General features: G+C 38.1%; 2 protein-coding genes across 4 annotated transcripts; one reads left to right on the top strand and one right to left on the bottom strand.

Moving 5' to 3' along the window:
- Nucleotides 1–71: 71 nt before the first annotated feature.
- On the bottom strand, nt 72–7,095 carry dhrs9 (dehydrogenase/reductase (SDR family) member 9). Its single transcript, XM_044216215.1, has 5 exons — nt 6,937–7,095; nt 3,798–4,114; nt 1,434–1,692; nt 1,174–1,337; nt 72–390 (listed from the first exon to the last, which is right to left on the bottom strand). The coding sequence occupies exons 1-5, from the start codon at nt 6,975–6,977 to the stop codon at nt 167–169; spliced, it is 1,005 nt and encodes a 334-aa protein (XP_044072150.1). The 5' UTR covers nt 6,978–7,095; the 3' UTR covers nt 72–166.
- A 4,639-nt stretch (nt 7,096–11,734) lies between these two features.
- abcb11a (ATP-binding cassette, sub-family B (MDR/TAP), member 11a) lies at nt 11,735–21,037 on the top strand. Of its 3 annotated transcripts, none has more exons than XM_044217900.1 (27): nt 11,735–11,820; nt 11,929–11,944; nt 12,059–12,107; nt 12,624–12,865; nt 12,942–13,026; nt 13,144–13,277; nt 13,371–13,542; nt 13,642–13,766; nt 13,865–14,039; nt 14,126–14,239; nt 14,358–14,468; nt 14,548–14,673; nt 14,771–14,974; nt 15,103–15,273; nt 15,381–15,570; nt 16,494–16,572; nt 16,666–16,747; nt 16,835–16,990; nt 17,098–17,202; nt 17,334–17,495; nt 17,611–17,814; nt 17,911–18,152; nt 18,274–18,430; nt 18,530–18,727; nt 18,831–19,037; nt 20,306–20,452; nt 20,615–21,037. In XM_044217900.1, the coding sequence occupies exons 1-27, from the start codon at nt 11,772–11,774 to the stop codon at nt 20,813–20,815; spliced, it is 3,903 nt and encodes a 1,300-aa protein (XP_044073835.1). In that variant the 5' UTR covers nt 11,735–11,771; the 3' UTR covers nt 20,816–21,037. The 3 variants fall into 3 exon arrangements, with proteins under 3 accessions (XP_044073835.1, XP_044073834.1, XP_044073837.1); XM_044217899.1 differs by having other exon boundaries at nt 16,663–16,747; XM_044217902.1 differs by lacking the exon at nt 11,929–11,944 and having other exon boundaries at nt 11,736–11,820; nt 16,663–16,747.
- The last annotated feature ends 297 nt before the right edge of the window (nt 21,038–21,334 follow it).

Raw genomic sequence — 21,334 nt, 5'->3', positions numbered from 1 at the left:
ATTCCTGGATTCAAGTCAAAGACATAATAAAAAGGCAAACCTGTTTTACAACACATATATAATCAATGGTGTCAACTTTTATGTTTTATTTAATATTTAATGCAGTAAAAGGAAAAGACAAATAAGTTATCTTCACATTTTTCTCCAATAGCTGATTTGACAGAAACTACATTGCAGAGACTTTTGGTTTGACGCCATCTTTGAGGAAAAGTCTATCAGAGATGCAGGTTGGCATGTACGACAGAGGCAACCAGAAGAACTTTGCGTCCCATCCAGCAGAGTAGCGAGTGCGAGGATAAACGGCCGAGACGGCGTGCTCCATACAGCAGACCACCTTCATCAGGTCCGCGTCAGTCAACTGCTTAAACCTTTCATCCAACTTTTCAAGAGCTGAAAGAGAAGCATTTCACACATGTGGTTTATATACAAGGCGACACTTTATTTTACTGGAAATTCCTAATTAGCTCCTAATAATTTCCTAGGAAGTTTCTTGGAAAGAATTAAAACCTAAGCTAGTCAGTGCACGGCAGATCAGCAAAAATGTGCTATTTATCTACAGGTAAACATACAATCCAACATATACGTATGTGTATTGTACTGTACATAGTATGATGATTTAAGAGTTGCTTTATCATTTTACTCTCTTAGCTTACTTTGCCTGATGCAGTCTTTATGTTTTATTGTGATTTGCTGGGATCCTTTTCCATCTTACTGTCTTTAGTTAGTAATATCTTTTTTTTGAGTGTTTCATGACTTTACGCACTTTGTTTTAAAAAGTGCTATATAAATAAAGTTTATTATAAAGTGACTCAGCTGATTTTGGGTATTAATTTGACTCTGAGTGCAGCACATTTTATTATTGGTATCGTACGACACAATAATTGAAGCTATCTATTAAGGATTTTGCCTCAAGGAGCAAAAATAAATGAATTAAGAAATAAATAAATAAAAGTCTCCTGGTTGAACTGCAACCTCCAAATACTGAATAGTGGAGAGAAAAAGTTTTCGATTTTGATTTTTGATCTATGTCATTGAGAAGATCACAGCAAAGCTTTAACTGAAAACAGAGGTCATCATCTCCTCTATGTTTGTGAACTGTTCTGTGATGTGTTGAGCTACAGCAATAAAGTTTATTATTATTTATTTAAAAAAAAAAAAAGTGCAGTAACTCACATGTCTCCAAGAAACCTTGTCCATAGTCCTCTTTCACATCATGAGGTAGTCTTTCCCAGAGCTTCCTCAGGTTATTTTTCATTATCATTGTATCAGTCACATTTGTTTTGAAGAAGCCTGGCTCAATGCATGCCACCTTGACTCCAAATGGTGCCATGGTTAACCTGAAACACAAAGGAAGTCGCTGTGAGTCAAGGCAAGTCAACACTCATGAGAATAATAATGTATGTACAGCATGAAAACGCTCCATCTCCTCTCACCGCAGACTGTCATTGAAAGACTCCACTCCATACTTGGACACGCAGTAGGGTCCACCGAACGGGCTGATTCTCCCAAACACGCTGGCGACGTTCACCACTCTGCCTCTAGCCTTCTTGATGTGAGGGAGGACGCTCAGTGTTACATCGATCACACCGCACAGATTGACAGCTAGCATAGCCTTGTAATCCTCTATAGTGAGCCAGTCAGTGGGACCAGATGGCAGAGCGACTCCAGCGTTGTTCACAACAGCCCACAGGCCTGGAGCAGGACAACAAGATAATAAACACAAGGAGATGATAATACTCACATGCATGGCACTTTGCATCACCTAGAAGTGAAATCGCTGTTACTTTTTATGTTAATTCCTAAAACTTGAGTTAGAGGAATACTTTGACACTATTAGAGATACGGTTTCTTTGTATTTCTTGCCTGGAGTTAGATGACAATTGTTACCCCTTGCATGTCAGAACGGTAAATATGAGGCTACAGCCAGCAGCTGGTTAGCTTAGCTTAACATATGTGAGAGAAATGTGGGGCTGACTAAGGGGTTTATGGGTGTAATAGAAAGCCTCGAGTTGCATTGAATATATGAGTTGTTTTGTGTTTGTCAATGTGTTTTTGTGCGTCATTGATGCTGCTTTTAATCTAACCATTTTCAGGAACATGATGTAACATTCTGAGGTGGTTTACAGCCTTCATCCAAGAGTATCCCTATAAGAGTAAAACTTTTGACACTGCAGCAGTATTTACTGAATGTGCATGCTGTAAATATGGGTAACAATCACCCCATAACAAAGGCTAACAATGAATCTCTAGTTAATTCACCAAAAAATAAAAGTAAAAATTCACCACAGGGTGATAAGAGTAAAAATGTAAGGTAAAATGATCAGTCTGCCGCTATCAGGCACTCAGGACTGCAACATCAGAATGTCCCTGAAGAATCTGCAACACACTTTATCAAAAGATTCCAGAAAGTGTGGGAGTGAAATGCAGGCATAAAAAAGGAACAATGTGAACCACTACCAGTACAAACTCTAATGAATTTCTTACTGACGAATTTAATTGAGTTGAACTATGATATGTTTGTAATTCTAGTTAATCAATGAGTGCTTTTAGGATTTTTCCTCCTATTGCTATTTGAGGTTTTTCCTTCTTGCATTGTCTAGGTAGAGTAGCTTATCTCGCGTGAGTCTTTTGCCCTTTTCCTGACCTGTTTGTTGGCTCCGGCGAGCATGCGATTTGTGGTCTCTGTCAGGAATGTTGCTAGTTAGTAACACTTTCTTTGGATCATGGTCTGTTCAGGACTATGAGGATGGAGGTTCATAGGCCGTGTGTAGCTAGTTGATTTGTTATTGTTGTGTTCATCCCTCATCAAAAAGAGGGGAACCGTGGGAGAAATTTGGGGGTGACTAAGGGATTTACGGGTGTAATAGAATTTATGACACTTTGACTATGGTGTATGGTAGTATGGTTTCATAAAGGAGGCGTTGGGTCCTGTTGATTATGTTGTTGTGGGTTATAGGGCACTAGATGTTCCTAACAGAAGATGAAAGTGTCCCAGAAGTCTCTGTTCTTCTTATACTTATAACTTGGGACGGAGACAGTCTCTCTCTTTGTCTCATCTCATCTTTAAAAATAAGTAAAAATTTGCCTCACACAGGACATGAACCTTGGTCTCCTGGGTGAAGTCCTGTGTTTGACTCAACCTCCATGACCACCCCCCTTATGGACTCTCGCTTTTTATACTACGTCACCTGACTTCCTAAAGCCTTTCTGGCAGAAAGCCATGACGACTAACTTCTCCCAGTACCCTGCGCTACCCAGCTGGGTGACGCACGCTGTCGACTGGGTGGCGGAGCAGGATGACTGGATGGGTGGTGAGTGGTAACTGGATAGGTGGTGTGCACTTTGGGTGGGGTTTTGAATGAAATGGCTCTCCATAACAACCTGACAATAACAACAAGACACACACCATGAAGTCATTGTGCCCGACAAAGAAAATAGTTTGGTGTTTCAGATCATGATAACTGGTGGCGATCGCCTGAATGCGTCAGTGGTTGCTTGTGGTGACTGCAGATGGTCAAAACAAGAAGTTAAAGTGGAGGGAAAAAAAAGGTTAGAAACATCTACAGTCACCACAAGCAACCACTGATGCATTCAGGTGATCGCCACCAGTTAACATAATCACAGGTTAAACACGGCACATAAACCCCCTGTAAAACTACAAATTGTAATTTGAAATCCTACGAATTCTGTAAAATCTCTTGGCTAGTGAGATTAACATAATACCCATGAGAGAAACAAACATTAAATGTTATCAGTGTAATGTGACCCTGTAAAATAAGCACCTCAAAACCACTCACCGTTCTGTCCAACCAACGTCTTGATGAGAGCTGTTGCTTTGCCGACACTTTCAGAGTCGGTGACATCCAGGTGAACGGTCGTCAGTCTGTCGGAGGCGATCTTCTTCAGCTCATCCTCACCCTTCTCGGTGTAACAGCCTGCGATCACAGGGAAGCCCAGCTTGTCCAGGTGTCTCGCGAGGAGATTACCAAACCCAGTGTCACAGCCAGTGATGTAGACATACTTATCTTCCTTGTTTGGCACTTTTTTGCTTTCCTTGTACCAGCGGTAGGTGAACCAGAGAGGCACCAGTCCGAGGACATACAGGAACATTTTTCTAAGGCAAAGAAGAAACCACCTTATTATAGGCTACTGTTTGTATGACCTTATGGTTTGTATGACTCTATGGTTAGAATGAACGGAGTTAAATAAGAAATAACTCACATGGTATAGATTTCTAATGTTCAGTAGTGACATTGGCATCTCAACACAACACAATGACTAACAACATCTAAATCTGCATACAAAGAGTGACTTCATTGGGTTTTGGTGTGTGGAGGTTTAGATGATGCTTTTCCTTTGTCCCTGTGTGCTGCAAGGTCCATTAAGTAGAATGAACCTTCAGGTGATATTATTATGTCAGCTACTCTTTCCAAGGTCAATCTCATATTTTATCAGACAGTCGGAGGTTCTCATTAGTTCAACTCCCACAGTACTTTTCAGTAGACATTACCTTGTAATCCTGAACATATTATCTTCAAACTGATGACATTTTACAATTATAAGAACTACATCCATGGTATTACGACTTCTGTTTGTGTTGTAATTTGTATAATTTATTATCAGAATACTTTGTAGATGGTGTAGCTAACTCGGAAAGCTGGTGGAAAGATGTACTAGAGCTGAAACAATTAAATTAATGGGCAACTATTTTGATAATTGATGAATCCTTTCTTAAGGAAAGGGCCAAAAATTTACTGATTCTAGCTTCTCAAATGTTTTTATTATCTTTTGAGCATTTTATGCTTTTTTAAAAGTTTATTTGATAACCGACCATGGACAGATAACAGGAAATTTTGGGGAGAGAGTTGGAGAATGATATGACAACAACGGCTAGACTTGGACCAGGGATGTTGTGATTTAACATCAGCACCTTCACCTCTAGGCCACCATGGTGCCCCTCAAACGTGATTATTTGCTGGTTTTCTTAGTCTTCTATTATAGTAAATTGAATATCTTTGGGTTTTGGACTGTTGGACAGACAAAACAAGACATCTGAAGACGTCACCGTGGGCTCTGGGGAACTGTGATGGCCATATTTCACTATTTTCTGACATTTTTTAGAGCAAAAGATTCCCTGAGAAAATAACTGGCAGATTTATCAATAATAAAAACATTTGTTAGTTGCAACCCTAAATCATACTAACATATCTGGTTGATAGACACTTACTTTATGCCTCTGCCCTGGAGTTCTCTTATCAGGTTATTAAGTGTGTTTATGTCATGGTCAGACAACTTAGATGATAATCTATGAGCGCTACTGTAGATCCAATGGATAGTCTCCTTTTCAAACACATACAATACAATAAATGTATAAGCTAAAAAGGATTTTTTATTTTCATGTCATAGGACTGAATTGGCCCATCCCAAATGGGATTAGGCGACTTACACAACATATAAATCAAGACTTCCAGCAGTTGACATTCATGTTAGACCGGAAAAACATGTCACTTCTGCGTACCACATACTATGGATGTTCCAAACAAAAGAAAGTGAAACATGACTAAGCCATGAGATACCTGAACACCTAAACCTCATTAAAATTGAACTTTGCTGAGGAAAGTTTAAAACATAAAACTGAGAACTGGCGAAACCTGCCCCTTTGTTTGGGTGGATAAACACCATCAAAATGCCTTCAGGAAAGGCTCTCCTGCATGATTAAACATGCAGGCACATTTTTGTGCAATGAGTTCTTTGTCAGCACTGCCCTTTTCCAATGTGATGCATCACAAACCTAACTATATTTTTTGTTTTATTCTTAAAACGATGCAGTATAAGAAAACTTAAGAGGTTGGTTAAAAGGTACAATTAGGACGTCGCTATTTTCAGTATTTGCTCCAGTTTGTTAACATCACAGGTCTAACTCTGCATTTCATCCCCAAATGGAGGGAAAAGGAATGAATGTAATGTCTTCCTCACTAGCCTTGGACAATATACATTATTATAGAAGTGGCACTGGTGAAAGATTTTACAAGATCAGGGTCCACTTTGGATAAAAATATGGACTTTCAAACCCAATTTGACTGTGAGAAACTATGTGACTTTATTGCATCTGAGGGGGGACCTAGGGTTTGGTGCATCCAGTTTCTTGTATTGCACATATTTGAAAACGTCTTTATATAATTGGATTAAATGGACAGTCTAAATTAATAAAGGACCGTAGGGCTGAAACTAACAATTACATAATAATCTTCGGATCAGCTGAGTTTTTTCTTAATTCATGGTTAACTCTGTAAGACATCTTCAAATTGCTTATTTTGTCTGACCAACAGTCCCAAACCCCAAAATATGAATTTGACTATCATAGAAGACAAGAAGAAAACCAACAAATAATCACACCTGAGAAGCTAAAACCAGTGACTCAATGAATCTTGAACGATCAAACGATTATTAAAATTGCTGCCGAATAATTTTCAGTCGCTGGACTGACTGACTAATCATTTCAGCTCTGCTAAATATCTAACATTATACTAATAATATACCTGTGGTGTTGTAGGCCTATCAAGTATCCTGTACCTCAAATGCTTGAATCAATTTGCACAAACGTATGTGGCCGAAGCAAAAATACAAGATCGGGACACTTTAAACATCACACAGATGATCCATTATTATCTACCGCTGATTTATTACTAGTTTTATTAGACATTGTTCCCACGCTAAACGTCTCATCACAAGTCACAAGCGGACCAGGATTTTGATAACAGGACTGCTGCAAATTATTAGACTTTTGTAAATCTCTGAAAGTTAAGTCTTGGCTCGCATTAACGTAGGCCTATTCATTATACGTCTGATACTTCAGTAACATTATCCCCATCATTTTGTTGTGCCAGGGTTAACAGGGCTAAACATCTCTTTAGAGAGCGTAAAAAAGAAACTTACATGTATATTTTCTGCGGCCCGTACATGAACCAGTGTCGCATAGCAGAGCAGCAGGGTGAAGAAAAACCGAGATGGTGGATTCAAACTTCGTTTGTTTTAGCTTTCTACTTCTTTTGGCGTTACTGTAATGTAACTTCCGGTGAATTTAGCTGTCCTTCTCCGGTCTGTTTTCCACAGAAATGATGTGTGAAGAGCGCTGTCTGCTGGGCGCTAGATGATAATGTCAGCTAGATAGATAGACATATGGATGAATGGAGTATACATTCATATTTTTCCATATTTGGAGATATTCTAATGTTTCTATACAAGATTCCCTTATGTGTTTTCTTCTACAAAGTAAAAGCGCAGTTTTATTTTTATTCAAACATTATAAATCCACGAAAAAGTACACTAAAACTTACTGCTTAAAGCTGCATTAATCAATATGTTTCTAAACTTGAAAGAGTAAATCCCATTAAAGATCTCCTGCTTTCAATAACAATTTGTGTCTGATATAAATATTTTTTCAACCCACAATAAAGTTCACTTGCCTCCTTAAAAGTTCTTGAAATTACATCTACTCCTTCTCTCCTTCTCCCTCAGTGAAGCCAAAATCTATGAATATGCAAATACTCATAATCAGGCAACATATTACAGCCACTGGCATTAAGTAAATCAAATATTGTTCTTAAGATGAATATATTGATGACTTTTGGCTGAATAAATAGTACACTATTTTTTAAGTATAGTTAGATACTAGATTGTATTATTATAATTACAATAACTTGTGTGTGTGATATTGTTTTTCCACTAAAAAGTTCAATAACCTTGTCAAGCATTCTTAAAATTATTTCTACTCTATCTCCCTCCTTGAAAAATACAGAATCTATGAATATGCAAATATTTTCATTTAAAAAGTTTAATTGCTGGATACATGATGTCTCCTGCTTCACTGTTCTCAGTGTTTGTGCACAGGAGGCTTTAATTATCCACATCCAACTTGTGCAAGCTGCATACTGGACCGTGACTGTCTCCAAACTAGTTGTGATGTCACACAATCCTGCTCATAAGTACGTGTTAAGCTCAGATTTAAGGTGAGCTCGGAGAAACTTTCCCCCTCTGAGTGAAAACAGCCTTCTAGTGTCAAACTCTGCACATACATCATTCTGCACAGTGAAGCTCAAACATTCAAGTGAAGGAACAAAAAGCAAAACACATTTTAGAGGGAGACTTTAATCTAAGCTTTCTCTGCTTACCTTTTTATGCTGTATGGCCAACTTTTACCACCTGGCTCAAGGCTGGCAACAAAAGGGAGGCCACACACAGAATTAAAATGCAAAAAAGTAATTTATTGAACCAAATAACTAACTGAAACACCACATCATGAGATGTGTGGACTGCCCAGAAGGTTATTTTTGTGAAATCTTTAAAGAACCTTTGGGAAACATTCCCTGATGGTTCTTTAAAGGTTTCACTAAAACAACCTTCAGGGCATGTTCCCTAAAATGCCCAAAAAGGATATGTTACAGAACCTTTAGGGGAAAAGTGAGGTTGGCATCCTTTGACTTTAAATTAGTTACATATCAAACATTTAAGGTCGCTGCCATGTATCTGCATAGCTGTGAATGGATAGGGAAAGAAAGTAAACTGTAAAGCCAGTCATACTTTGGCCTCACAACAAACAATAGGAAGTTAATAACATAATTTAAACTAAAGAATCGGGAGAGTTAGCATGTTTGCAGTGTTGCTAATTATATCAGCTACTGTGCTTTTGTAAAAGTAGTTAGCTAGCTGCTTTGTCAATTTTGTCAACAAACCCAACAAAATGACCATCAAAGCAACACATGCAGTGGGATGAATACTTCACCTCCATGAAAGAAAGGAAAAGGGACTTCCAATAATGTGAGTCAGATACACCTTCTCTGTCTTGATCTGTCTCTTTGCTAGCTGTTTTTTCCCCTGTTAAAAGTCTCTCACTCTTGTCGTCACTGTGCGGTTGCCAGCCAACCAGGAGACTGCAAGAAATCACTGCTCTCAGCCAAGAAATAGTCTGGCACATAACCACCTGTAAAACCACAGCATGTCGCTTACACGCATACACTTCAGTCTTTATTGGATAGACAAACAAGAAATCATGTGTTATAAATGAGCTTTAGAGTTGCTGGTAGGCGGATTTTGTTACCTTTGGATGGAGCCAGGCTAGCTGTTTCCCTCTGTTTCCAGTCCTTATGCTAAGCTAAGCTAATCAGCTGCTGGCTTTATATTTACCGTACAGATGGGGGAGTGGTATCAATCCTCTCATCTAACTTTCAGCAAGACAAACAACAAATGAGTGTATCTCCCAAAATAAACTCCTCATTAAATAGTGTACTATTTTGGCAGCCAAAAGTAATCAAAAAGTACTGTATGTGTTCAATATATTTAAACTTAGTACATTAACTTAACATTAAGTACATTTACTCAAGTACTGTACTTAAGTACAAATTTGAAGTACTTGTACTTTACTTGAGTCTTTTATTTTGTGCCACTTTCTACTTCTACTTCACTACATTTCAGAGGGAAATATTGTACTTCATTTCAATTATCTGACAGCTTTAATTACTAGTTACTTTACAAATTAAGATTTTAGCACACAAAACATATGAAGAGCTTATAAAATATGATGTTTTGTTATTAATCAAACTACCCAACAGTTTATACAAGTACAGCTGAATCAATTAGTCGATTAATTAATTAGTCAATTGACAGAAAATTAAGTGGCAATTATTTTCATAATTGTTAAAGTCATTTTTTATGCAAAAACATTTCATGGTTCCAGATTCACAAATGTGAGGATTTGCTGCTTTTCCTTTGAATTATTTTAATAGTTTTAATTATTTTTGTTTTTACAATTTTGAGGTTTGGACTATTGGTTGGACAAAACAAGCATTGTGAAGGTGTCACATTGGGCACTGGGTAATTGTGAAGGCATTTCTCACTATTATCTTAATTTTTACTTCAATTAATGGAGAAAATAATCAGCAGATTAATCTATAATGAAAATAATCATTACTTGCAGTCCTATACAAAATAGTTAAAAATTATCTCTACATCAACCATCTACAACAGTAAAATCCTGCTTTTATATTAATGCATGAGTAATAATTATCTAATGATATAATATGGGCCATTTTTCTACATTGAATACTTTTACATTTAATACTTTAAGTGCATTTTACTGGTTATACTTGCATACTTTTACACAAGTAACATTTTTAATGCAGGACTTTTACTGGTACTCGAGTATTTTTACAGTGTGGTATTATCACTTTTACTTAAATAAAGTATCTGAATACTTCCTCCACCACTGACTACATTTGAATTCATGAAAGGCATACCAAAGTATGTATATAAGTTTGTTAAATATACTTGATTATACTTTTCTTGATTTCATTCCTACACCTATATTTGCACACAGTTGTTAGTTCAGGCTTCTCCATACCAAACAGCCCTCAGCTCTCTGAGAGAGATCCAACAGATCTTTGACTAAAACCTCCTCCTTCCTGTGGTATTATCAAACACTGTTGTGAATAATAACCGGCTGTAAAGAAGGAGCAAATTCCGAACCCTTCTACTTGTCCTAGCGGGCATTAACCCCCCGAACATCTGCTTGATTACTACAATTACTTACTATTACTTACATACTTGATGTACTAATACTTATGTAACTGTGAAATAAGGAAACGCCACACTGTTGGATAGCTAAAAAGTTACAGTGATGGAAAAAGACAAATGGATCTAATAGTACCAGTAACACACAACATTTATTACAGTATGTATAGAAACTATCTGAAATTAATAATTAACCCTTAGACAGGTGAAATGTGAAAATAAAGTTTTAACAGGTTTACAAATTTGCTACTGTAGTTTCCTTTCCCTAAAACAGTATCTCATTTGTTTATTCATCCTTCTACAAATGATTAACTGTTTATTCAAATTTGTACTTAATTAATTTAATGTTCATGAAGTCATTCTAATGACTTCTAATGACAGGCAGGGACCAAACGTTCACTAGCCATGACATTTTAATCGGATTATGTGTGTATTGAGACAGCACCTGACCATAACTAATGGCCTTACGGTCATTTTTCTCATTTTACAATCACTTATGATGACAAGTAAACACACTTGTACCAAGGGATGGGTTTTCTGTAAGCAAATATTAGTAAATTTCACATTTTAAAAATCCCACTGTGTTTGATTGTGAAGATACATAATATGTACATACATATACACAACTGCAGTCAATACACATTAACTTGTTTTAGTGATTAAATTTCGCTTTACAAAGGCAGTCTAGTAAAAGTCATAATACTGACATAACCCTCATCAGTCTAATGGAGGTGTAGATAATGGGAAAGGAGAGGTATAGGTTACCTGATAATAAGATAGTTAAGATAGGAATTTACTCTGATGAGCATCAGTGATGCTGGTAGATTTCTGAAGAAACCAGACATTCAGCGAGAAGTTCAGGTACAGAACGTTTTGCTTTTCTTCCACCATAAACTGCTACGTTGCGTTAACAGTCAACCAGGATTTTATAAATGCTGATCTTGTCGGAAGCTATGTAATTTTCACGAGTAAAAAAGTTCATTATCAAATCAACTCACTTAATTTTTATAAATTCTATTTTTTGTGAATTCCCCGTCAGTGTCTAAAGTAATGAGGTTCTGCACGTGTCAGCAGAACATGTCTTTCTTGTCAGTCAAGGTCATTATAATGCAGAGTTTTTGACATCAGTGACTTAACCGTTACATAAATATTAACTTACCCACAGTTACCAAGTGAGGACACACCTGCCTGACAGATCTAGAAACATGAAGAAATCAATCAAAATTACAACAACACCAGGTGCAGATAAAAGAGGTGAGTGAGCTGTTTTCATTGCAAAAGAACTAACACAATAATAATAATTTTGTATAAAAAGCCAAGTAATTACAGGCAACTCTAAATATAGCTTCCTGTCTTTTTTAGCCAACATTGAGAATGGGTAAGTTTGTATTGCAAATTACATTTCCCATAATATACCATGTTTCAGACCACAATATGCTTGCAGTTGTTATGAAATATTCCTGGGCTTTACTTTAATTTACATGTGTTACAGAGATGAGAAGAAAAAAGAAAACACACTGAGTGTTGGATACTTTCAGCTGGTAAATATTCAGTATATTTTACATTACTTTACATTCATTTGGCAGATATTGTTGTTCAAAGTGACTTAAAATATATGCATTTGAACCACGTAGAAGCAAGAGCTAGATATCATCCAAAATTGGGAGTGTATCCCTTTCAAACAAATAACTAAAAGCATGTTCAGTGCTGCAGTACAATTGCTTAAAGATTAGCGTTTTAATTTGTATTTATTTATTTAAAAAAAAGGAGAGTGCTCACAAGGGATGTTGATGAATCTGAAAAGGTGGGTTTGGAGCCTGTTGTTGCAGAAGATGAAGATATATTACTCAAGTACTGTCCTTAGTTAAATGTTGAGGTTTTACATTGTTGTGTTGGTACAGTAAGTAAATGTACTGAGTCATTTTCTTACCTCTCCAGACCACTGCACTTTCCCTATCTTTAAATTGAACATTAAAAATCCAAAACTAAAATGGGAAGCAAATTCTCACAACTTCATTGTTAAAAGAATTAAAAAATCCACAAATTCCTTTTTGCAGTTTCGATTTGTCACTTGCAAAGACACTGCGATGATGGTAGTGGGTGGTTTGTGTGCCCTTGTACACGGGGCAGCTTCACCTTGCATGCTTCTGGTGTACGGCATGATGACAAACACATTTGTGGCTTATGAGCTGGAGGTCCAAGAACTGAAAGACCCGAACAAGGAATGCAACAACAACAGCATCTATTGGAGAAATGGCTCCATTTATGAAACAGCTGAAAACAACACTGTGTACTGTGGGTAAGTCTTTAGATTATTGTTGATGTGATTGTTGTTACAGTGAAAAGCTATTGTTACTCTTTTATTCTCTCGGCAGGGTGGATATTGAAACACAGATGACCATGTTTGCATATTACTTTGTTGGAATTGGATTAGGAGTTCTGTTTGTTAGTTATTTTCAGGTAAGTATTTATGCTTGCCATATTGAGCTTTCATTTAAAACCCTCTTGAGTAATTATGGCTTATGATGGTGTAGCACATTATATCTAGTCGAAGAAATAATTTTGTTCACACTATAGATTTTCTTCTGGGTGTCAGCGGGTGCAAGTCAAATTCAGAGAATCCGAAAGACTTATTTCAGAAAAGTAATGCAAATGGAGATCGGATGGTTTGACTGCAACACTGTTGGTGAACTGAACACAAGGATATCAGAGTGAGTTGGGGCTCTCTATCTGCAGATCAGGCTGTTATCAGTGCAAAGCTGGGAGAATGTTTTACACAGAATAGTGTTTCTGTTCCTTTACAGTGATATCAACAAGATCAACAATGCCATTGCTGACCAGGTGTGTGTCTTCATTGAGAGGATCTCTACGTTTGTGTTTGGCTTCATGGTTGGATTCATTGGCGGATGGAAGCTGACTTTGGTGGTCATAGCAGTGAGCCCGTTGATTGGCATAGCTGCTGGACTTACGTCCATGGTAGGGATGGACTGTTTGTGTGTCACATATGTCACAAAGTTTAAACAAATTATATGTTTTTACAATGTTTTTGTGTCATTTTCTTTCTTGTTACTGAAGGCTGTGGGCAGACTGGCAGGACAAGAGCTAAAGGCTTACGCAAAGGCAGGGGCCGTGGCTGATGAGGTCCTGTCGTCCATCAGAACAGTAGCAGCATTTGGTGGGGAGGAAAAAGAAGCTGAAAGGTGTTTTTGTCATTTTCTAAGATCACAAGAAGTTTGCAAATGATGATGAGCCATTACTCCATGATTTGAAATGAAATTAAAATGTGAAATTTGTACAGATATGACAGAAACCTTGTGGATGCTCAGAACTTGGGTATGAAAAAGGGAACGATCATAGGCATTTTTCAAGGATACCTATGGTGCATCATTTTCTTTTGTTTCACTTTGGCCTTTTGGTATGGCTCTAAGTTGGTCATCGACACCAAGGAGCAGTCTCCTGGTACGCTTATTCAGGTATGGTACTCTATATAATATAATATAAGTATCTGAAAAACAGTGGCCTTTGTTTCAACATGTGGCTGATGTGTTTTTTTCCCCAGGTATTCTTTGGAGTACTCATGGCAGCTATGTCGCTGGGCCAGGCCTCTCCCTGCCTGGAGGCCTTCGCTTCTGGCTGTGCTGCAGCAAAGGTCATCTTTGACACAATTGACCGGGTAAAATCAGGATGCTACTTAAGACTTTATTGCAGATACAATCCAGATTGGAAACAGTACAGTTTAAGTAAAATAATCTTCATCATAAAATGTGTAAATGTGCTGTTAATGTTCACAGGAGCCAAAAATTGATTGTTTCTCAGAAGAAGGTTACAAATTAGACAGAGTAAGAGGTGACATTGAGTTCCATAATGTCACTTTCTTCTATCCATCCCGGCCTGAAGTCAAGGTAAATTTCTTCAACTCTAATATCTTTGTGTCCATTTCTCAGTTCTCAAAATTCAACTCTACTACAACTACTTTTTCAGATTTTAAATGATCTGAGCATGCAGATCAAAGCAGGAGAAACCACTGCTTTTGTGGGACCGAGCGGATCTGGAAAGAGCACCACAATCCAGCTCTTCCAAAGGTTTTATGACCCAAATGAAGGAATGGTAACAATCTGAACAACTGCACAGTCACACAGGACATCAGTGGAAAGTATGAAGGCTTCAGTGTAATACATATCACATATGTAATTCTCATTCTCAGGTGACTTTGGATGGCCATGACATTCGTACTTTAAATATCCAGTGGCTCCGATCTCTCATTGGTATTGTAGAGCAGGAGCCAGTGCTGTTTGCTACAACCATTGCAGAAAACATCCGGTTTGGTCGCCCTGAAGTAACCATGCAAGAAATCATCCAGGCAACAAAAGAGGCTAATGCCTATAATTTTATTATGGATTTGCCACAGGTACGTTTACATATTTAAAGATAATACAGAATAATTACAGTACATACAAATGTTTCACAGTCAAATATGTGAATGTGTGTTAGTGATTTAACAAGCCTAAAATTAACATGTTGCTACTTATCCACCAGAAATTTGATACTCTGGTGGGAGAAGGTGGAGGACAGATGAGTGGAGGACAGAAGCAGAGGATTGCCATCGCTCGAGCTCTGATCCGAAACCCCAGGATCCTGCTGCTGGACATGGCCACATCTGCCTTAGACAATGAGAGTGAGGCTGTTGTCCAGGAAGCACTGAATAAGGTGAGCCACTCTCTACCCATAAACTATATAATTGAGGACACTTTGACCATTAACTTCAGCAACACATCAGGTTTTGTGGCACCCTAATAACTGCTATATTTGTGCAGGTGTGCATGGGCAGGACAACAATTTCTGTAGCCCACCGTCTTTCCACAATTAGAAATGCAGATGTCATCATTGGTATTGAGCATGGACAGGCTGTGGAGAAGGGAACGCACAGCGAGCTAATAGAAAGGCAAGGTGTCTACTTCACCCTGGTCACCCTGCAGAACCAAGACACATCCAACACAACTAATGGTAGGATTTATGTAAGGCTGCTAATCAGTAGAGTAGGGCTGCAACTTGTGGTGATAATCATTATAGATTAATCTGTAAATTATTATTTTTGATCTTTTGGTCTAAAAGAGTCCAAGGTAACATCTTCAAATGTCCAACCAACAGTCCAAAACCCAAATATATTGAGTTTACAACAGAGAAAAGCAGCAAATCTTCACATTTTAGAACCTGGAAAGATAGTGTTTTATATTTTTGCTTGATAAAATACTAATTACTAATGATTAACTGATTACCAAAATTGTGGCCAATTAATTTTCTGTTAATTGTTTCAACTCTAGTGCATTTCACATCCTTAAACCTTGTTAACATACAAGGTTCCATTTCACAAGTTTTGCCCTCTAATACATTTTGACCATGTTGGTTTGCCTGCTTACCCCTGAATGTGGCTACCAGTTATATTAACGTACCCACCTTCTTCTGTCATACACAATCAGAGGTGGTGGTTGTGGTGTGGGCCAGCTACATACATATAACAAGAGCCATGGAACTGAATTGCAGCCATGGTTAATGTTATTAATTACACCTGTGCTTTTCCTGCTTTGACAGATAAAGATGTTTGTTGTGAAAAGTGCCTATAGAGTGTCTTAGAAGGCAAAATATGTATAAAATAAAACAAGTAGGCCTAATGTAATCCATGTTCTGTGTACACAGGCAGGACCCTTTAGCCTTGTCACCCTGTACCCACAAATCCCTCCCATTAAGATAGATTACAGATACAAGAGGTCCACCCTGATTGGTTGACACAGCACATTTCAAAGCACCCAGCAGCAGTCAGTAGGCAATCCTATAGAGTGTTTGGAGGTCCTTCCTGTGTCTGTTAAAGAGCAACAGAAGTGTCAATACTTGTATTAAAGCTGAATTGATTTGTTATTTTTTTCTGCCAGATGTGATCAGTGAAGCTCTTGAAGACTTTGACCGAAAAGTGAGGAGTTTTAGCTGTAGAAGCTGTGGATCCAGTAAAAGGTGCAGTAAGTAAAGCCAGCACTAAAAAATGTAGGATCAGATATTATTATACCACAGTGAAATAATTTGATGTTCTCAATATTACTCCAGTAGGAGCTCTGTTCCATTGCGATCTCAGAGCGAATTGTCAAACCATTTCAAGACCCTTTCGTACAAGAAGATCACACCAGAAAATGTAATCTCTTTTATGTTGTGTAATACATTTACTTTTTTACAAACGGACCTGTGGAAATTAACAGTTTTAATGCATATTCTATAACAGAAATGTGAGGGTGAACACGTAGAGCCTGCCTCAGTTGCACGTATCCTCAAGTACAACCAACCAGAATGGCCCTACATGCTGCTGGGCTCACTGGGAGCTGCCATCAACGGCTCTGTCATCCCAGTCTACGCTATCCTGTCCAGCCAAATTCTTGGGGTGAGGGTTCACATACTCCCTTTGCTTGTGATGGATTTCTGTCCTGTTTTACAAGCTGATGTAGTTTGTTGAAGAGCAAATTACTTATAGGATCTTTGTATTTGCAGACGTTTGCCATTCGTGACTTGAACGAACAGAAGGCGCAGATCAACAGGATATGTGTTCTGTTATGCTTTGTGGCTGTGACTAGTTTCTTTTCCAAGTTTTTACAGGTTTGCATCAGCACTTGCAACATAATTAAGACATTTAGAGTAAACATCTCTTTGTCAACTTGATATAGGAAAAAGCAGAACAAAATAATCTAGGATCCACATGTAAATTGACTCTGATTTAAATGTTCCAGGGATATGCTTTTGCTAAGTCTGGAGAGCTGCTGACCTGCCGTCTAAGGAAAGTGGGCTTCCAGGCCATGTTGAGACAGGAGATTGGCTGGTTTGATGACCCCAGAAACAGCCCTGGAGCTCTGACCACCAGACTGGCCACTGATGCATCCATGGTGAAGGGGGTAAGTAACCATATTTATATATGTATCCATATTTCACATTATTTATAACACAAGAAAAAGTATAGGTTTAGTATTGTAATTCCAACATTGTTTTGCATGTGGCTGGTTTCTGCAGGCAACAGGATCTCAGATTGGCATGATCATTACCTCGTTGACCAACATTGGGGCGTCTTTCATCATCGCTTTCTACTTCAGTTGGAAGTTAACTTTGATAATTATGTGCTTCCTGCCACTCATCGGGCTGTCTGGGGTGTTCCAAGCCAAAATGCTGACAGGTTTTGCAAATGAAGATAAAAATGCCATGGAAGCAGCAGGTCGGGTAAGCTCCACAGAACATTTGCCATTTAGGGCCATTGATATACATTTCTCTGAGAAACCACAGGCTACAGTATAAGATCTTAACTTTCTCCCACAGGTATCCAGTGAGGCTTTTGCCAACATCAGGACGGTTGCAGGCTTGGCCAAAGAGAGCTCATTTGTGGAATCATATGAGCAAGAACTCGAGCTTCCATATAAATCTGCCAAGAAGAAAGCCAACATCTATGGGCTCTGTTTTAGTTTTTCCCAGTGCGTCATCTTCATGGCATATGCTGCTTCCTTTAGATATGGAGGCCATCTGGTTAGCTCTGAGGGGTTGCAATACATGTTGGTTTTCAGGTTGGTAAAATGATTTCTTTCAATGGAAAATCTGTCTTTTTCAGATTCTATGTTAAAATGTATTTTTATGTTCTGTGATGTGATTACCAAACATCATCAAGCTCATATGGTATTTCTTCAGAGTGATTTCAGCTATAGTAATCAGTGGGATAGCACTGGGCAAAGCTTCCTCCTTCACTCCAGATTACGGCAAAGCCAAAATTGCTGCTGCTCAGTTCTTCAAACTATTGGACAGAGTTCCTAAAATCAGCTTAAGCCAAACAGATGGCGAGAAATGGGTTGGTGAATTCAGTGAATAAGACAAAATCATACATAATTGGAAGTCATTTTGTCATTCTGTTACTTTCAAATGATTAAGTCTAGTTATCCATCTTTAGGATAACTTCAAAGGTGAAATAGAGTTCCTCAACTGCAACTTCACCTATCCAACTCGGCCAGATATCCAGGTGTTGAACAGCCTGGTTGTGTCCGTGAAGCCTGGTCAGACTTTGGCATTTGTTGGGAGCAGCGGCTGTGGGAAAAGCACCAGTGTTCAACTGTTGGAAAGGTTCTATGACCCTGATGAAGGGCAAGTGGTATGCAGACTCATTTAGACATAAATTTTACTAATCACAAAATGAGTTCAATCTATTCCAAAGCCATCAACTCTGTTTTAATTATGTCATCTTTTATTTTCAGTTGATTGATGGCCGCCCGTCTCATACAGTCAATGTGCCCTTCCTAAGATCTCAGATTGGCATAGTGTCCCAGGAGCCAGTGTTGTTTGGTTGCAGCATAGCAGAGAATATCCAGTATGGAGATAACACACACAGTGTCAGCATGGAAGAGATTGTTGAGTCCGCTAAAAAAGCCTACCTTCATGACTTTGTGATGACGCTACCAGATGTGAGTGGTACAACACTGCTTAAACATGCATTGCCAAATCTTGATTAGTCTGGTACTGTAAGCCACTCTCTTACTGTTAACAAGAATTGAACACAATTTAAGCATTGTTGTTGGAAGCTAATTTGACTGTGATATTAATACTATACTTAATATAGTTTACTTAATAAACTGTTGTTCCTTGCAGGAAAAAATTAACTGGCAGGATGATGCAGAGTGTAGAGCATTCTTATTATAAGTTGCTCTAAAAACAGTCATCTTTATTGTCTAGATGAAAATGTAAATACCTAATAGTTTTAGTTTATATCTGATATTGTTGATTTTGTGTACCTCGATTAAGTGCCTGTCTTTCTGTATGTCTTGACAATGATCTCTGTGTTGAAACTATTTACACTTCAATGATAGACCCCTGTGGGTGAAACCCTCTGAATCCCATGGCAAAGAACTTACGAACTTAGTCTAGTGAGTTATCGTGAAAAAGTCCAGCCAAGTAAGGAGTCACACCTTAACTCGTGCGTGTCAGCGTTTGCTCCACTTGCCCTTTGGCGATCTCAAACAAACGTGTATTAGCTTATGTTTGCTCTACACACCTTTTAGCGAACAAACATGTATCCATTTAGTATAAAATCGCTTCCCTTAGGTTGTAGCGCAGGGAGGAGCAGACACTATGTGTGCCTGTGTCTCTCTCCTTCAATTTGAAACCTGAGTGAAGTTTTCTTAAACAAACAATTCTTTTACAATGGACAAAACAATCTCACCACATGGTCCATTGTTCTGGAGTTTTCCATCGTATCATATGATCTTCCTCAGCAGATGGAGTTTGCCCAATTGAACAGTTGAGTCAATTTTAAGTCCTTGAAATGGTCAGAAAATGTTTTATTTCTTATTTCATTTATAATTCCACGACAACTGGGCAAACTCCATCTGTTGAGGAAGATCATGTGATATGATCAAGAGCTCCAGAACAGCTACTTAATAGACCTTGTGGTGAGGATGTTTTGTCCACTACTGTTTCCAAGTTCAAAAATGACCTTTGAATCTCAGCTGTCAGCTTAATGTCTGAAATATGCACGACTTGTATCAGTGTGACTTTGTCCGATGTGTCGTCATAAACAGTGTTTAAATCAAACAAAACACATCAGGCATTGCTTCTGGAAACCCAACAAGTTAATATTGTAATAAGAGAAAGTATTTTATTGTGGTGGTACAGGTTTACATCATTGTTGACCTTGTCTTTCTCCACTTCTTTAAATACATTTACAAATTTTAAGAAATATGAGACTCAGGTTGGTGCCCAGGGCTCCCAGCTGTCAACAGGACAAAAACAGCGCATCGCCATTGCCCGGGCCATCGTCAGGAACCCAAAGATCCTGCTACTAGATGAAGCTACCTCTGCCCTGGACACAGAGAGTGAAAAGGTAATACATTTCTAAACTCCATCAAATAGCATAAACATAAAGCAAGGTATTCCTTTACATAAGTGTGTCTTTTTCATGATTTACATCTCCAAATACTTACATATTACACCAAGACAACTTACTTAAAGAGTGGGTTCCTGACAAGGCTCTGTTTTCCTGCAGATTGTCCAGTCAGCTCTGGACGAGGCGAGAAAAGGACGAACCTGCATCGTCATCGCTCACCGGCTGTCTACTATCCAGACTGCTGACATCATAGCAGTGATGTCTCAAGGAGCTGTCATAGAACAAGGCACACATGATAAACTCATGGCCAAGATGGGCGCCTATTATAAACTCGTCACAACGGGCACTCCTATCAGCTAGGTGCTTGCAGCCACATATGATGAGCAGGTGATGGAAATGTCAGGTCTTATTGTACATTTGAATGAATATGTTGTTGTCTTGTGGTGTCACACTGGGAGAGACTTTTTTCATTTGGCATATGGAATAGAAAGTGTTTGCATCTTCTTGGTTGAAGAATTGTAATTTGTAGCAATTATTTGGTTTATTATTAATTATGTGGGGATACAACTATTTATTGCATCTTTATTTGTTTATGAGTAGTTCCTTTTGTAAATTAAATGGTTAATGATTTTTTAAAATAAAAAATATCAAACTATACTGTGTCACTTGACTAGTCTATTATTATCCTTGCATTGGTGACAACGTGTTGCGAGAAATCGAAATAGTGTTCTTTTAGTAGTAGTAGTTTAGCAACTAATACATTTCTGAAAGTTATGATTTATTTCTCATGTTTTCTTTTGACCAAAACAACCCCTTGATTTTGTAACAGCACCCTCTAAAAATCTCAGTATTTCTTTCCAGCTCAATGTTAATGTTTTA

Source organism: Siniperca chuatsi, linkage group LG12 (genome assembly GCF_020085105.1).
Source record: "Siniperca chuatsi isolate FFG_IHB_CAS linkage group LG12, ASM2008510v1, whole genome shotgun sequence".
In the NCBI taxonomy this organism is placed as follows: Eukaryota; Metazoa; Chordata; class Actinopteri; order Centrarchiformes; family Sinipercidae; genus Siniperca; species Siniperca chuatsi.
This window is presented reverse-complemented; position numbering and strand designations above follow the sequence as displayed.